The 18892-nt window shown below is 43.5% G+C and overlaps 1 protein-coding gene across 1 annotated transcript in view; it reads right to left on the bottom strand.

Moving 5' to 3' along the window:
• LOC100644690 (MOXD1 homolog 2) overlaps positions 1 to 18892 on the bottom strand; it is a 173183-nt gene that overhangs the window by 5490 nt on the left and 148801 nt on the right. The window contains exons 4-8 of the mRNA XM_003399421.4: positions 11522 to 11716; positions 4313 to 4399; positions 2941 to 3123; positions 1493 to 1945; positions 1067 to 1260 (exon numbers count right to left, since the gene is read on the bottom strand). Of these exons, the coding sequence (XP_003399469.2) occupies positions 1067 to 1260; positions 1493 to 1945; positions 2941 to 3123; positions 4313 to 4399; positions 11522 to 11716 (1112 nt within the window). The remainder of the gene's footprint in view (positions 1 to 1066; positions 1261 to 1492; positions 1946 to 2940; positions 3124 to 4312; positions 4400 to 11521; positions 11717 to 18892) is intronic.

Raw genomic sequence — 18892 nt, 5'->3', positions numbered from 1 at the left:
AGGTTTGTTACGGCTTGACTCGATTCCACGTCCTACAGAGACGAAGTTTCAGGAGTCCCGAGAATGACTTTGCTCCTGTGACCCGCATCGTGAAAGCGCGCTCGTTTGCCGGAACAAAGCTTGTTGCAAGTCTTTGTGTATGGCTTGAAGAAAACAGGAACGCGTTTACGTGTGCCTCTCACTTTCTTGGCCAGGAAATTTTAGTGAACGTCCTGAGACTGAATTAGATTTCGAACGGATAAGACAGAAAATAGGAGTTCAGATCGTTGGTTATGGTTGTCTACATAATGATAATAAGTTGATTATTTAGGTATTTAGGCTAATTAGTTTGATGGCCCGGTAATGATCGCATTGTTGGTAACAGGTGTATGGTTTTGAAGTAGGAGCGTTGTTTGCCTGTCTCTGGTCGATACAGCAATTTGGTCGCGATGTCACGCAAAGATGACAATGATCTCTGTCGGAGTTAACGATCCAACTAGCGACGACCTGCCGATATTAGTGGTAGTAATAACAGTAATTTAACTACGGTATTCAATGTAGTCGGAGTGTGTTTAGTGAAACAGGACGCTTGTTACATTAAGGTTCGTGACACGTCGCAGGAAGCGTCTTCGTGACACACGTAACATTACGTAATGCAATAAACGATGCGTCTGGCGCAATATAACCGACGCTCGTTGAACTAACGACAGGTCGTGCGGTCGTGACGCACGGGCCATCGCCGTCCCTAATTGCCAATTTAAAGTAATCAGAGTAAAAGGAGCGAACGTCTGGTCATTGCTTTGTGTGTAGAGGCATACGTCGTGATCATTAACGTGGTATCAAACCTGCCGCGTAAATTAATCTCAAACGGTCTTTGAACTTTCGATATAAAAAAGGAAAAAAAAAAAAGAAAAATGAAACAACCGACAAACCGACAGGCGTGATTATTTCGCGAAATTCAAGTCAACCTAACTGTTTCGTTTGTTTCATAGCAGACAGTTTGGCAAAATGAACGAACAAAAGAGATCTCATCGAAATTATTGTCGATATTCAAACACGAACAGAAAACGTTACGACAAATACTCACTGCATCAGCTTTTGGATTCCCAAACTCTGCAGAACCGTCGGTAATGAAGGCAGAGAGTAGCAAAGCGACAGTTCGATGCGAGGATAATAAAGCGTGGATACCAAACAAGTTTCTTCCCTCGTCGACAATCCACCCAGCGTGATTGCTTGTCTGGATTTAGATGAATATGTACATTCGGCTATTAAATGATCACCCTGTAACAAAAACACATATGTCCACCTATGATTACCCCATATGCTTCATTAATACCAAATAAAGAATTACACAACTTTTCCATCGCTATACGCTTCATTTTCCTATTACTTCCAGAAGAATTTTATCATATCGACTCCTTGGATCGCTACTTAAATCTCTGCGAAAGAAACATCGCGCAGAAACACGACCATCGACTTGGTCGATGATCACGAGAGAGAAACAAACGCTCACCGGATAGACCCTGACGGGCTTCTGCAGCTTCCGATACTCCTGATAGCTAGGATCGTAATTGGTGTCAGACGCAATGGGTGGCAGCTCCTCGCCAGACCTTATCTGACGCAATCGGACCTTCCTGCCCAGCTGATGAGTATGCATAATGACAGCGAATATGTTGATGCCGCTGTTGGGTATGGTGTGTCCGGTACAATCCGAGATGCAATGACCTTCGGAGATAACGTCTGGCTGGCCGGGTGGTATGATATGCCTCCAGTTCGGGTCGATGCCGACGCTTAGAATGCCGGCATCGTGGGTGCGCAGCTTGTCCGTGTAATGCAAACGCAGGCCAGAGCTGTCGCTGATGAATGCATCCATCTGCGGGTTCGTATAGTGTGTTTCTAGCATGTAGTAGCGCGGTCCTGTGTGCGGATCGAGCGCATAACCGGCCTCCGGTGGATAATTGAAGCCCTGCGAGAAAAACCGTGACGAACGTTCGATTATACGCTGTCTAGGAATATGTCTGACGATTCGAGAATCGGGGGCGTCAGATTTATGGACGATGATCAAAGATTCATGGGGTAGCTCGTGTTAGGGATAAATGGTTCTTTTCAGTTTTTATTATTGTGATTTACTATAAATATTTGCGTGAAGAATTTTTAAAGGCAACGCGAAAGTGCCTATGTACGTGCGTTATCGAGGGAATTTTCATTATAGATTGTGTTATTTATTATGGATTAAGTTTCGTGTGTAACATGTTTAGTGTGTGGTGTAGTTTAAAGTAAAGCAAGCACAGGTGCTTAATTATATGTATAAATCATATTTGAAATATAATCGAGATTTGAATCAGTGAGGCGGGTAATTGCACCGAGGTAAATCATTGTCCACAAATGTTAATCTGGCATCATCCTGGGACAAGCGTAAGAGACACACTGGTAGAACACAGAGAGTATCGCGGTAATTCTGGGTTTTGTGTAATGCATATCAATGCGGAGAGCGAGAGAGCGTCGCGAACTCGTTTCTTCGTGGTCACGCTGGTAACACGAATACCCTGAGAAGATGCAACTGATCGCGGGACAGCCGGTAATCTCACACGCGACATCGTGTCATGATTTAATTGCTCGTACATGCGAAAGCACTGTCATCCATATAAAATAATTTAAAAGAAAAGAAGACACTTCTCTCTCTCTCTCTCTCTCTCTCTCTGACTCTTGGGCGAGTACAATTAAACCTGTCAAGTGTTTTTTTAAACAATACTTCAACATCAGAGTTACATTGTTCGGTACCATGGCTCGAATCGATTTAGTAATTTGCATTTAATTTCTCTTTTAAGAATCGCTTGAATCGAAACGAACCTAATTTTTCACTTTCTAATTCGAGCGAAATTATATCTCGAGCCGATATCTGTGTCGGATGGGAAATTTATTTAATTCTTCATTTATATTTAAATGTGTCACGTAGCATACCTCAGAACCCAGGCTCCAGATAGCCGCGATTGTGTTACACTCAAGAGACGGCTGATTGGGCTCGTAGCAAACACTGCCGGACGTCTTTGCAGCGGACTCCAATAGCGCCTGATCTCTACGACACTCGTACAAAGTCATGTGATGCAGGTAATCGTGACTTCCGGGTTGTATCACCGGCTCGTACTGAAAAAGGAAGAGTCCATGCACGTTCAGTTCAACACCTGTCAGATAAGAAGAAGGAAGAAAGCGGGAGAGGGGGAAAAAAAGAACGGCTCGCGCCGCTGACTTTGAAGAACTTAATTCATCGCGTACGTACCAGCGTTTACGAATGGATGAAAAGTTATCTTCGATAAATCAAGGATCTTTTCAACGAATCGACGTGTGCCTTTGAATCGGTATGAATTGCGCGTCAGAAATTTTAAGCATGTGTTGCCTATTGACGAACATACGCTATACCTCGATAAAGGTTAACTTTCACATAGAACGGTCGTTCTTACGACTTCGTTAGACGAGAATCGCAACGTAATCGCATTACGTGACGTAGTCGCCAACGATTCATACAGAAATATTGTTCCAATGTTACGTATCACAACTACTAGGAAATATCGTGCTACCCGTCCATTTCTGTTTTATTCCGTTTTCCCAATCAATAATCGAGTTAGATCCGAGCATCTCGTGTCATTCCGCTGCTTCATGCGTAAGATTAACATTAGTGCGGTGATGAAATATATCATAACGATAAATATACATATAGGTATGATGTCCGAGCAAATTCGAATAAGACCAGAAAATACTTTTCATTGGTGCGTTTTACTGATGGAAAACAAGTCGCGGTTACTCGATTTTACAGGTCGACTGTCACACGTCCTCGTCGATCGGTCGTTTAGAAATAGATACATCAAAACCACGAAGCGTTATCGGAATTTTCGAACATCACGGTTGGAAATAGAGATCAAACTCGACGAATGATTTCGCGCGAATGACAGACCTCTCGAACCGTGTAAAGATACTTTGCCGTATACGCGTGAAAGCAACGCGATGATGTGTTCGTAAAAGAGAAGGATTCGCGTTGTATCTGCCGGAAGCGCGATTTATACGGTTTCATCAGTCGTTTGTTCTAATGGAAGGGCTCTTGACTCTCGACATTAACCGTAAACCGACCGACGAAACGATCGTTCCCCAACCTTGGAAGATACTTGCAAGGATTTCCAGTCGACAAACTGACTGAGATCTCTGGTGCTCGACGGCTTCCACGTCGACGAGAATCTGTTCATACGCTCAGGGTTTAATCAAGTTTAGATGGGTTAGATGCGTAAGACGCGGCGCGAGCAGGGTTAAGAGTAAGTAGGTTACAGTTACGAGGAGAACTTACCTTCACGACGTGGTGTTTGTGATCAATGTTTGGCATCCTTAGAACGCGACACCAAAGCAGCGTGTCTTGTCCCTTGGGTAAACGAACCTGCAAAGTAATTTAAAGATGCTTGGTTAAACGGGCGTAATTCTTTGCGTTAGCTGTTCAGGTGCATTGAAACGAGGAAACTTTTCCACCCTATAAAAATAAACCGACTTCGCGTTTATTTCAGAGTTCGAAGGATTTCCAGGTTATATAATACAGTCACTTTGAAATTTTAATCAACTTTATTACAGCAGTTTGCGGCTATATATAGGAGAAAGGTCGCAAACATACAACTATCCATGCATGGTATGGGTACGAAGAGGGTAGAAACGAATCGAGATTGAATAAGGGCATAGAGATGGATGCTGTTAGCCGTACACGCACGAGTTAATGTTTCCTCAAAACTTCTCAAATGTTAACGCTCTGTACAGGTTGGCCACCACATAATACGACTGGGAATTCATCCGATGCTGCACGAAACTGGACGGAACTGTATAGATCTGTCTATACCCGTTAATGGAGGAACGTGGTATTTAGCGCGGTACACGCTTGCTATCGCCGGACTTGCCAGCCTCCAAATTGTTTTTCTAATTGCAACTGTCTTCGACCGAATTTCCTCCAACAACTCGCGTGACAAAGATAATCCAGCGAAACGATTTTCGGAATCGGAGCTGTGTTCGCCGGCGAAACGAGCGAAACTATTGCTGTTTTAAACGATCGTGTACAGATGAAATAGTTTCTCAAACTACCGTCATCTCGTTTCCCTTTTACTCGAAAAAAAAAACTGAACATTTTCACACCGATGATAATTAAACTGAATATTAAGCCTCCTAATCTAACTCGACGAGTTGGATATTATTGAAAATATTATACAACTATTTAAAGTATTCCAATAGAGAAAGAAAGTCAAGGTGTCGTTTGAATAGTTAAACTGCAGGTCAAAAGGATTCCTCTGGAGGCACATATATTAACGTTGAAACGTCTGATACCTGGCGTGAATCTTCAGGTGTTGCCGTAAACCGTTTGCCAGCAAAGAAACGCACAAAAGGCCATTGAGTAAATTTAATCTACGGTAAGAGATCGAGAGAAAGAGTAAGAGAACGAACCAAAGGATTCCTTACTACCGTGATTACGAGGCGTTTTAAACGATCGAAGAAAAGTTGTCGATGCGCCGATAGAGATTGCATTTATCCCAAAAAAGATCTCGCAATATATAAAGAAAGAACGGGAGGGTTCGGATGGAGTAGGAAACGAAGGTTGCGGCTCGAGTTGCAGCCGCGGGGTATGTGTGCGATTCTGAAGAGAAAATTACGATTCTTTTTTCGCGGCTGTGCTGTTCGACCGCCTTGAGCTTGGGCCACGCCGCCGTAGGGTTCTCCCACGCGCTTCTGCGAAATTATCGATGTCAAGATTACCGAGAAGGACGACTGCGTTTATTGTTTTGCGGTCGAATATGCTGAACGGCCTCAGGGTTCGGTCAAGATTTCGGTCTAGCGAGCCCCGTTTACGATTCTTCGGGCTTCTGGCTGCATTTCCTACGGAATATCTTCCTTTGACCAATCAGATTTCTCTCTCTCTCTCTCTCTCTCTCTCACTTTTCATAAAAAAGCTGATGTTGCCAGTATACGCAATATGAGAGCCGATACGTGCGAAGGATGCTTGCAGAATCACTTTGAGGTGGAATATTGTTCGTGATAGTTGTTGTTGCTGGCTGTAGATGTTGCTGCTGGGGTACTGCTGATTTTCCTCCTAATTTAGTTGCGTAGAAGAAAAATCGAACTCCGATCGCCAGGATTCGCACCCGGGTCCCGAACGTTCATAACCTAAGGCGCTAACCACTGCACTGCCGTCGTCTGACACTAGTTAGTGTCGAGTAATGGTATTTGGCCTGTTGAGTGCCGCCACAACTTTATCACATGAAAACTGGGCATAAACTTTTATGTTCGTCTGGGTGTAATCTGGATAAATAAGAATCGACAGAAATGGATGTTGATCTCATATAAGAAATTCTTCGAAATATGTACGTGAAACGTCGATTCGTTCCGGAATAGATACTCTATGTGTGTTACGGTAGACACGTTAGTCAGAGATAGATAGCGCCGGGATCAGCAGAAATTTTAGATATATCCGAAACTTGGTTTCAACAGCCTAAAAATTAGAGGTATCCATCTCTAACCGTATCTCCATCTTGCATCTATAAATTGTGAAACATCTATATCTAGAATAGATTGATTTTTGAAACTGTTGAAATACTCATCGCAAACTTTTATACATATATATGAGGGTATTATTAACGTTTTACAAACATTTTGAAACTTCTCTGGCATAGTATCGAGATACGACTGTCATGATTAATATTACTAAAATTTGAAACCACTGTGATTATATTTGTTAGAAAACCGTGAACTATCGAACTAGAAATAAACTGTGCTGTTTTCATTTATCACTGAATTCTATTTGAATGACACTCATAACACATACACGCGCACGTTTTAGTAACTTCCATAAACGAAACATTAAATTGTCAAAGCAATGCTCAAGCTCAGGCTATGAATTCAACGCAAATAGCCGTCATCCCGGGAGCGATTCACGACACGCCTCACCCTTGGCCGCTTTTTCCTTCGCTGCGTGGATTCTTGGAAAGAGAAGAGACAATAATTATCCTGCGGGTATGTCGGGTTTCGCGCACTATGCGTTCAAATGGATGACTTCTTTTGAAGGACAACCCACATAAAAACGCGTTTTATGTTACTCGGCCGACGTGCTCATATAAGCATTTCATATTTCGCCCTTTCCTGTTTCTCATCGTGGCGCCAACTTTTTCTCTTGGTCGGTTGCTCCTATAAATAACTAATAACGCGTCGCGATCCCTTTTCGAAATCAGATCTGATAGAGTCGAGCGAGGCGCGAGAAAAATTAGACGTGTGAAAGAAGCCCGTTGAAAAGCGTATGAAGGGGAAAAAACAGAAGATATACAGGAAACGTGTCTGTTACGAGAGATGTAACAGCGATTCAACGGGGGAGCTTCGTCAGAACTCTCTGAATAACTATATTGAGAATGAAGAATGATGGCGTATCCTTTCACGAGGCACATTTACCAAGCCTATGATTGATGACGAACATCGCTAATGAACTTCATAGTTCATGGAAACTTCTGTGTTTCTTGCAAACATCAACTACAATTTCTCAGTTGAGCAATGAAACGAAAGCTTCATTCACGCGAAACTATCAACACAATAGAGGATTAGGCGAAAAGTCGAAATTATCTATGTGTCAGAAAGATGGTATGCAAACGATGTTTGGGGAAGAGCGTGCGAAAATAAAAACGAGACTATATAAATTTACGAGGCAACAGGGATGACGATGAGGCGCGAAACGGCATCCGCCTGAGGCGAACTTGGCGCTCTCTCGTTGGTGAAGTTTGCCTTTCGATTCGTCCCGAGAATGGCCGGCGAAAAAAGTATCACTGCCGGTCTTGGAAAAGGGAGAATCAATGCAAACCCGTCCTAACAAGTTGGTCCTCGCTCTCTTTGTGTCCACAGACATTCATATTCATCTCGTCACAATACAAAAGTTATTCAACTGACGAAGAACTTCCTCGTACGTAGTTAGCGAGGAACAAGTAGCATTTGTATAAGAAAGAAGTAAGAAACGGAGAGAGACGAGGCACTGTGGTCGTAAGATAAACGACGCTCTGGCAACTTTAATGTCGCCGCTATCCGGCTGTCTCCAACTGTGAGATAAACAGAGACGAGCAGACGGCTCTTCTCATCGTGACAATTAAAACCGCGATCGCGTTATGAAAGTTTCGACGATGCGAGAATGCGTGTCGACTAATCAGACATCGCTAGGATTAAGAAGTTTGCGAACGAGTCACGTTACCGTAGCAAAGTATTGTAACTCATGAAGAAATTGTAGATATAAGATGGAATAACAAAAAGGAAGAGCGACGGAGAATACCCTGAAGAACGGTGAATTATTTCTCGGAGATACTAAACAAAATTAAATAGTTGATGACGTACGGGGCTGACCATGGTAATTTATAGTAGTGCTCTGTAATTCTGAGCAATTCAACTAGGTCGAGGAAACTTGGAAATTGTACGAAGCCTTCTTCAATGAATTCGGTGAGACATCATGCTGCGTAATACCAAATATGCGTACGAAACTTCGTTGCTGCATGATTTACATTAGCACAATCATTTGTGCTGTTAACTTGTCGCACTTGTAGGCTATTACCATATTCAATAGCTTGCATAACATTTAAAATTTTACTCTTTAGGTTTCACGTGAAGATACGTGTATCATGATACACGTGTCATGAACTGCGTATCGTGTGAATGTCGCCATTTGGTTTAATGTCTCATCTATCGCCTTCATATCGTTGACAAGAACACGAAATGAGTATCGCGATACTGCGTCGCCCGAGAATTGTCGTGTTATCGCTTCCATTACTGTACATATATATTCAGTATGTATCATATGCGCATCGCGATACACGTATATCCGTGTCTTACTATTATCACGATCTTTCATTGTAGCATTTAGCGAGATGTACGTAATTGTATAATTCAAACTGTGCTCATTGCATCCCTCTGTTACAATTAAAGTAAAAGCAATCAAATCAGTACTACAAACAATTTCATATCAGAGAGATATCAAAGTAAAAACAGAAAGGAGAAAGGGAATCGTTCGATTTGCTGGACGAACGAGTAATTCCTTTCCAGCTGGGAGACGCGGTAATTTGTTTCAGCTGATGAGCACCGAAACACCCCAGTTTCGCGATCCTGTTGGATACAAATTGTAAACAGAGTTGATGAAATTAGAGTCGTTCGGTTTCAACCAGCCACCTACCCCTCCCTCGTAATTCCAATTTATTATTTCGTTCCCGGCTTTTCCTGATAATGCAAGCCGTTTCCGTTCGTTTCCATTACCAGATTCGTTGACACACGTCGTTCGATTGAATCGCGCAAAAATATCGAAAGTGCCATTTATCGGTAAAATCAGATACGATGCATTTCGCGACGAACCTCGACGGTGGAAATTTCACAAGATACGATGAAAACGGAACGAAAGAGAGAGAGAGAGAGACAAAAAGAGGGAATAGAGAGGACGTATTCTGAAATTCCCGATTTTTCACCGGTCGACCTGCCAACGCGAAAAGACACTGAAGCGTAAGCTGACTGATAACTTCGACATCTCTCCTTCGCTATATTTGCACATCGTCCATCCGCCAATCACGTCATGTTTACGACTTCATTCACGTTGAAACTCGTCGTAGTTCCTCTTAGACTGCCGCCAAGAGTGCTCTCGAATTCTGGCATCGATAATAGAGTACTCGAGTATTTTTCATCTTTATTATTCACGCGAATGATCGATCTCTGCTCGTCGACGACGCGGAATAGGCGCCACGTAAATCCGTACTAAACCATCCCTTCGTTCTCTCTGTCGGTATAAACTATAAGCAAAAGCTCGGCAGCCCGTGGAATTAGCATTGTCCGATCCCAGTGATAGCGTCGACCCGTAATCTATGACCCGGCGACGCTAATGAACGAATAGTTTTTGCCGGATGTGACCCGGTTAAGATTTATGCCATCATAAATTCGGCGCACAATGCTCCGCGGCTTGCATCCGATAAAAATCCACTCGTACCAGGCTGAACGTTAAACGCGTTCGAACATTCATCTCACGCGCAACCCGAGCCACCCACGCTTCGCTTTCTCTTTCCCACTTTCTTTCTTTCTCTCTCTCTCTCTCTCTATTTTACTCGCTCGTTCGCTGGCTCACTCACCTTTTCGAATAACAACGTCCGCACACGCCAACATGAGTCCACGCGTTCGCGAAACAGAAGCGTGACTGAATTGACCGCGAGAATACCACGACTCGAACAACGAAACAAAAGAGACCGACCGACTTCAAGCAACGAACAAGAACGAATAATGGCCCCTTGGATACGAACAGATCGCGGACCAAATTAGTAACCATTCCTTAAAATTCTGTTAGAAGTTTATCCGCTTTGGCATATAGGAATTTTAAAGCTCATGAAACTTAAGAATTTTTTATTGCACGAATTTCCACGATTAACCTACACGTGAAATTTGAAAGAAAGTTTTAGCCAAAGATATGGGATACTTGAAATTGAATGATGAACTTCGATCTTTATTAATATTGCCATCGTCTAGCGTGAAGATTCACACGAACGCTCGTTACCGAGGTATTAGACGAGCAGCCGTCTCCCGTGCAATTTCCTTGAAAAGTTTTCACCGCATTCCCCGTTCAATTACAATCAAATTTTAATAACCACGGTCACGATGAATGTGTCTAATAACTTCAAAGACATTATCGAAGTTCGATGGAACCGTGTCAGAGTGAGAGTCTGGCGACGAATCGGAACAGAGCCGCGATTCATTTCGTCCGACACACTTCTCCCTCGGAAAGTAAACTCAGCCACCGAAGCTTCCAGAAAAGTAGCTTCCACGGAGATCGAGTTTAATATGATATCGTTGACACTACGTTCCAGCCCGTAATTAAAACTCTTTAATCGCCTTTTCCGGGAAACTCTTCACCGTACCGATGAATATTAAGCTCGTTCTCTCTTGTTACGTGTTACGCGCGAACACGTCGAATGCCGAATCGAGCCAACTGTTCCTTGAATAATTGGATAAACAACATAGAGAGAGAGAGAGAGAAAGAGAGAGACGACCGTTCGAATATATCTTCGTAAAACCATCTTGAACGAGTTCACACGTATAACATACACGTCACGCGAAATTTATCGATACACACTGCGCGAAACATTCGTTTTCATCTTTACCCTACACCTTTAATCTCACTGTTACACTGAACCAAAATCCAGCGAGCACCTATCCATTACATTATTACCACCTACGCCGGTCTCTCCATCATTATGCATACGTAAGACGCGTTGCATCGCACCATATCCTCCCTCCACGCGGTATAATCATATTATGGTATATCCGCCACGCAATGGCTCGTATTACACCATAATTTTTCGCCCACGTGATTCCGCGCTTCGGTTTCGCACATTATCGGCCCATCGAACAGCGGCCGTTCGTGGAACGCGGTACCACACGTTCTACATTACATAAGGATAAAATACATTCATAGCGTTGGTAATCGGTCGTCTGTATGCCACCAGGGGACCTGGATAAATGATTCGATACCAACCTGCTGGTTCAATATGTCCCACGTTTGAAGCTGCGGCTCGGCTTCTTGGTTGCGCGAAGTTGGCTTCGGTTGCGCGTCCCTTTGCACCAGATAAAGCGGCCTCGATCCTCGGATGGCGTCGTGATCCGGCAAAACTCCAGCAGCAGACACCGGTTCCTCCACATGATATTGCCAAACCACTTGCATCGTGTCGTTCTGGAACACAAAGGAAAATGATTGCCGAAGTTCGAGTGGAATCGAGTCTCGGATCGAAAGTTGGATCGAGTCGAGTCGAGTCGAGTTTGGCCGGCAAGGGCCACGGCCGAAGGCTCGGTCCTTCATTTTTGTTATCGAAAAATATCGATAAGGACGGCTTACGGAGGCACAAAGGCCCGTCTTTTATACCTGGCTTGCTATAAAAGTCGAAGACTTCGAGTTACCAGAGGAACGAGAAGGATAAAGCAGGGAAGAGAGGTGGTTGGATCGGGGTGAGGGTGGAAACTCTCTTCGTGCTTTCACGTTCAAATTCCACAGGCATATTCTCAGAGTCTCTCTTCGAGCGAAGGACGGAGCACTCGACCGAGAATTTTTAATTTAACCCTTTTTATTTCGCAATATCCCCCTACTGTCAGGCGAATCGCATATTGCAGTTTCGACAACATCGCCCGAAAGAGGGAAAAGCGTTCCCATGTACGTCGCGTTAACCTGTGTCCTATTATAGAAGACTATCCTCGTTGCTTTTAGGCTAAGCTTCCTCCCCTTGTTTGCGTCCGCATTCCCGCCGCCCCTTGCCGCTCTTCGCCATCGTTCACCAGTTTTACCCATTATTTTTCGTCCGACTAAAATAAAACCGACGTAAGTTGATTAGTGAATGTCGGCAATAGAGTTGCGAGTAGCACGGAATCGAATAGATCGAGTTTCGAGAAGGGGTCACGATTCACAACTCACGACCACGCCTGCCGCAAACGATATTTCCCTTCGAATCGCTCGCGTGGAATTTATCGCGATTCGATTATATCTGTGGAATTAGATAGGCACGCATAGACCATCGTCGATACTCACCACCTTTTCTTCGCGATCCCTCGAAATCAACACGCCTTCCCCCCCATCTACGAATAACCAAATTACCAAGTTATCGGAGTGAAATTAATTAATCCGTCGACTATTCGATTGCTCGCTCCCTTCAAATGCTCTTCGGTTGCATGCAAGAGAATCGATCGGTAGAAAAGTCGAATCGTCCATTGTACGGCGCTGTCATTTCCATTGAGCAGCCAGGCTAATCGCGTTTGTCAATAAATATGTTTCGATAATCCGGCTAGTTAGTTTCACAAACAGATTTCGAAATAAGGATGGTCGACCGATTTCGTTTGAAATTCACCTCTCTCTAGAGAGACGGACCGACGCAATGTTATCTTTCTGAAAACCTTGTATTTACCTGGCTGCTGGCACAACTCCAAGAACAAAATAGTGTATGCTTGGTGTTGCACGGTCACCAGCGAAATTAGTAGCCAACCGCATTTGTTTTGCCCTTTTCGATTAAATTGTGTATGAAATCTGCGCATGCACTCGCGGCGTCTCTTGATCACGAGTAACGCAAATTTGAAGCAGTCGCCGTCAAGTTACAGTTTGATCCTTTTATCGCGCTGGTAAAATATGGTATTCCTTGGTAAAATATACTATATTATACAGTATGTAAAGATAATTAAAGAATCTTATGTGCAAAATATATAACTCGTATCAGCGCTTCTGAAAAATTAATAGAGGAATTCGTAGTTCACTCAGATATTTCAGAATACGATAGCGAAACACAAATATATAGGTTAATTACATATAGGGAAAATTTTATCCGGAATGGAAAGGTGATTTTCTTAATTCGGACTATATTATGTCCCAAAATATATTCACCAAAAAAGTGATTTGCAGCGTTATAGCTGCGATGTGCAATGAGCAAGAGCTACATTTTGTTCAGAGCTTCCTAGAGAACACGTGATTAAAGCTATTTGACAGATTCGTCGTTTAAACGTGGTTGAAGGTTTAAATGATACATCAAAGGACATATATCCATGCCGACGAGATGATCAACCAAAGCCTTTTGAGGATCCTCTGTTGAATCATTCGACTCGAATGCAAGAGAACTGGCATGCAAATATTCACGCTTATAGCGATTACGAATTATCGAATATCAATCTGAATCATCATCGATACTGCTCTCGGTGGAATGAAATACAATGTACATCGAACGGAAGGTACTATCAAAACATCGATAGACTATCTAGTTTCGACTATTTTAAATATCGACCACGCAGTTTTATCACAAAAACCTGGACCGCTTCACTGCGGGATTACTTAATCCAGCCTTTTTTCTGTTCACGTTTAATAAATATGCCAACGAGCGTATCCGGTTTATTCACGTGACGTGGTCGAAATTTTCCCACGTGAACGCGAACCAAGCGAGCAATCAATCGGCAGCATTTTCATCTCCAAAATTTTTACGTACGGGCATGCCTCGGGGATCAATTCCATTGCGCCGTGTGCACTGATAATCTGTGCCTGTGTCATGCACCCGCATCGGGTGCACCCTTCGCAAAAGAAAGGTCACACGCGAACCGAGGGTGTCCCTATGCTACGCGTGTCCCGCTCACGATACCGGCAATGGTATTCCTATCCAGTCGATGGTGGTCGACCTCGAAACACGTATATCGATCCGCGTTATGAGCCAATGTGTGCTGGCCCTCGAACAATTTCGAACAATCACACTTGATTGAAGCATTGGCCAGATGCAGTCTCGTTAATGTTTCATTCGGTCGAGGGACTCCCTTATCAGCTGCTTCTAAACTAATTACAGCGGTGAGATTTGTTGCCTGGATACTCTTCTTTCCCCGTTAATCTGTTTCTCGGGACATTGCAGTCCGGTGATTAGTGTTTCATCATGTTACTGGCAATGAAATAATCTATATAAATATTTTCATCCACGAATAGTTTTCGATAAATTATATAAGTACTTGAACTATTCTGGATTCCAAAGTTTCGCGCATTGAGCCTAATTGACTGAAGCTGCTATTATAACGTAGTGGGTTATCCGAAAAGTGTCTTTCTTTCGCAAACGTGTTTTTTACAACAGTGCACATTCATAAAAACGTGAAACCATGTCTGTGAAATGTCACGGTGTTTATCTAAACAGAACAAAACGGATCGTACGTAATTCGACAAAATAATATAAAATAAAAAACGTTGTGCATCTATTATTTCCAAGTAAAACGAAAGAAACTTTTCAGACAACCTAATAGATTGGATTCTAGTTGATTACTTGGGATTAATTAATCCTATATTGGATTCTATATTTGCATATTCATATCTGTATATTTATTTATGGTACATCGATAGTCTACCTTACAGAATCATTCCATAAAATTGCACAAAATTCTCTTGGTCTCAAACGACCCAGGTGCTTAAACTGCTTAAACTACCCTAGATTCCAAAATTTCACGGGTCTATCGCACGAAGCCCAATTGGCATTCCAGCGCGAACGATCGTCCCAAATGATCTCGTTATCGTTTCATAACGACGGATAAGATTAAATCGCACAGTCCTTAACGATAAAAGCGAGACGTGCACTGTCAGTGAAAAAAAGGGGAAAAAACTGGTAACACGAACGGTGATTCAGAGACGGACAACGGAATTACGCAGTCGTCGGAATCGAGTGACGCTGGATTCGCAGGCAGCTCACGCGTCGACCATTCACGTTCTTCGATAATCGTCGCTTCGACTAGTGGCACTGATCCAGCCCCGGGAATCATCGGGGCTTACACGTTTCCGCGCCTACGTTCATTCCAGCTCGAGACAATTGGGCGCCGTTTACCTGAATTGGATAGCCACGGTTAGGTGCAGAGCCACCTAGACGACCTACATCCAGCGGGGAAGATCGAAAGATTCCGTTTGAGCGAAGAGATGGAAGGTCGATAGGAGGAAATGGGCATCGCGTGAGAAGCCCGGACGGAATCACGCTATCTGACGCTATCGGTCGAGCCCGGAAAGCCTCTTTGACGACGTCATACGCTTCTCCGCGCTGAATCTCTGTCTTTCTTTGTGCGCCCAGTCGAAGGTTGCCTGATCGTTAAGAAAATTAAATGTGTCGCGTGCTCAGAGACGATCTACGGAGGAGTGCTCTGCATTGAATCGACAACTCTCTCCAGGAACGTCCGCTCTTTTTGGCCTTTCTTTGTGAAAATGCAAGGGAACAAAGATGGTGGGTGGATAGTTTCAGTGAACAGAAGTAAAATCGATGCGTAAAACTTTTGAACTTCTCGCGTAAGAAATTACGCACGTCCTCTCCCGGTTTTCGAGTTCACTGAGTTCTGTTCGTAAGATCTCAAATTTTTCCAGGTAATATAGAGGAAGGAGAGATTGAACAGAATATAGAGGGACGCTTGACTATCGGGAAAAGTTAAAATCCGTTATGGTCGAAATTCATTTCGTTCTGGAGCGTTTCATTGGACGCGAGATTGGATCGAAGGGTATAGTACTCTTTCGAACGGCACTGTCAATAGTCAGCAGAGAGCAAGTTGGAGGTGAACGTTTCGGCTGGAACAACGGAAGATTAGGGGAGAAATGGGGAGCAATTCCGGTGGACAGGAGGCAAAGGAGAGGAAAGACTACGAGAATCCCCGGTTAAGTGGAAATATCTTTCCTTCGCTGGGAACGTTATTCTTCATTAAGAAACTTTGTTGTTCTTCGCTCTCGAAACGCGGAAATCTCTTTCTCTTTCCTCTCTTTCCCTCTCGCGACCCTTACTCCTTACCCTTATATCCCTGACCGTGCGTCTATCTTATGAGAACTCGTAGCTCGCGATTATCCTTTCCAATAGTCGTTGAAACCAGGAGACGAGATCCCATTTGGGAAGTTAAAGATGTCGCTGGGCGATGCGAGCAAATGGTGTCGCTTGATCCCTTCGAAAAGAGAATTGTATCATAAAAGATTTAGTCCTACGCTCGCCCCCTAACATCACCGAATAGAGTGCCAAGTCTGAGGATGGAGCAAAAATTGAAATTGACGTGGCCGCAGACAGGTCCGGTTTAATTGTGTTTTTTAACGGCACGTCTTGAAACTTTCGATTTAATTGCTTAACGGTGTTACGAGAGAGAAGGGAAGTTCCAATATCTTCGTAACAATGAGTTGAAAGTCACAAAGGGCCTGGAAGTCGACGCAATACGAGAGGAAAGAGATTAATCAGAAGTCCGAATACCGTAATGGATCGCGAGAACGAGCCTTTTGTCAAAGCGATTCGTCCCGTTCCGCGTAAGTTCGTTTGTTTCCCTTTCTTCGGCCCTCCCTTTCCATTTTCCACCTCCTTTACGCCGCTCCTCTCGAATTTAAAACCTTTCGCGATTAACCATTCGCCACAGCGTTTGGATGCAAGAAGGCGTGCTCCGATTTTAACCTAGCACTGAAAGAGATGTTGGTCGCTTGCTCGAACGAACTACTACCTCTCGCTATTGCGAGGAGAAAGATTTTCCAAGACGGTTGTCGTAGACCGCCCTTAGAACGACTCGAAACTCAGAGAAAATCGAGGGAACAAGATAGGAACAACCTCGTTTTCCCTAACTGCGAACGCGCCTCTTTATGAAATTGCTCCTTCCTCGTATATTCGAATGGACATTTGAACGGAGAAAATATCCTAGCACTCATACAATATGGATCGAAATGTAGATTAAACGCATATCGTTCCCGAAACCAGGATAAAAGGATCGTTCCGCTCAGTGACTTACGTTTTGCGGGCCAAAAAGAGAAACTAGAGGTGTTTTAAAACTAAAGCGCCGGTTTTCATCGATATATCGTCAATAACGACGAATCGTTTCACGGATCAACGACTAGCGGTTGTTCACGTGGATAAGAATAGTTTGATCATCACCACGACAAAACTTCGTCGAGTACAATAAAAGTATACCGTCGTCTGAGAGTTTGCGTCACACGTGCAAAACGAAAGAACAGAGGAGAGGATGGATAGGGAGAGAAAGGGGATAGGAAAGTTTTGGAAACGTCCGGCCACTTTACGGTTTCTCCGCGGAGTTTCGCGAAAGAAGAGAGGCGAGATCAACGCCCGAAGGACGGGCAGAACCGATGGAAAAGTAGGTACGAAGCATAGCGCGACTCCTTTTTCAGGCGTCGTTAATTGCTTCGAGTGCAAAAACCAAAGGTAGGATGAGAGACAGTAACGGGGAGGGGGGAAGCTGATTATCGACGAGTAGAACTGTCTTTCTCCCTTTCCTCGTCCGCTGTCGAGTTTTCTTGCGCATCGCCACCCTCTTAGCGGCTCGACTCCGTTCAACGAGCCTTTCTCACCCCCTCCGCCGCCACCGTTGCCGAACGTGTTTGTAACTCCGATAGGGAAAACTAATATTGAACATTCCAAAGTGGAATGCAAAGGGTGGGACTGGGACGAAGTTGTGGGAGACGAGGATGAAGAACGAGGGAGAGGTTCGAGTCGAACTTGAAAGTTTTAAAAAGCAATTAAGGGCTTCAAACTTCCGACGCTTACTTCTCCCGCTACAAACCCATTCTTCTTTCTCAACCCTTATTTCTCTCGCGCCCATTTCCCATCACGATCATCGTTTTCGTCCCTAGCAGCGTCTCGCTTGCCTTAACTACCCTTTCCTTCTCTTTGCCACCCTTTATCGGCCGTGTCGTTCCAAAGCTGGTCCATTATCCCGATCGCGAGTAGAAACCGAATTCTTCCGTTATTTGCACAAATTTTCAACCGAATATCGCTCGCGTTTACCGAGAAACCGTGGTAAAGTTGAAGGAAGCCTACCAGAATTTACGTTACCACTGGCTAATTCGGAAAACAGCGTTAATTGCTGTTAGTTCCTTATTTAGCGGGTTTCCCTGTCCGCAGCCCTAGATCAACTGACCCAGTTCGAAGTTCATTTCAACCAGTCGCGTTACTTCGCGAATTTTTTATCACGAACAAACTTTGTCATGCACCGACTTCCGGTATATTACCGGTAACTCTGACTTCAGATGGTTTTACTTGTTCAAATGTCGAAATTCCGGCGACACAATGATAAATTTACAAGTAGAAAAATAGAGAACAGTTCCGTGAATTATGATCAGCATTGAATGTGCATTTGTTGGAAATTTAAATACGGAAACGTCACTATTATACAAAAATATACAAAATGTCTAGACAACTCACTGTAATATTTACAGGGACGAAACCAATTACTATTTAGAATTTCTGTTATATTATATTTAATTATATTTATAATTTATATTTCATGAATATTCACGAAAATGATACATATATAATGAGATCGGACTCTTACTAAGTATTCATATTATTGCAGAAAATATTATGCACTTCCATATACATTTTCAAATTGATTTCAAATTTTA

The sequence above is a fragment of the Bombus terrestris genome, chromosome 12 (assembly GCF_910591885.1).
Source record: "Bombus terrestris chromosome 12, iyBomTerr1.2, whole genome shotgun sequence".
Lineage (NCBI taxonomy): Eukaryota > Metazoa > Arthropoda > Insecta > Hymenoptera > Apidae > Bombus > Bombus terrestris.
The sequence above is the reverse complement of the archived record's forward strand: the minus strand, read 5'-3'. Positions and strand labels throughout refer to the sequence as shown.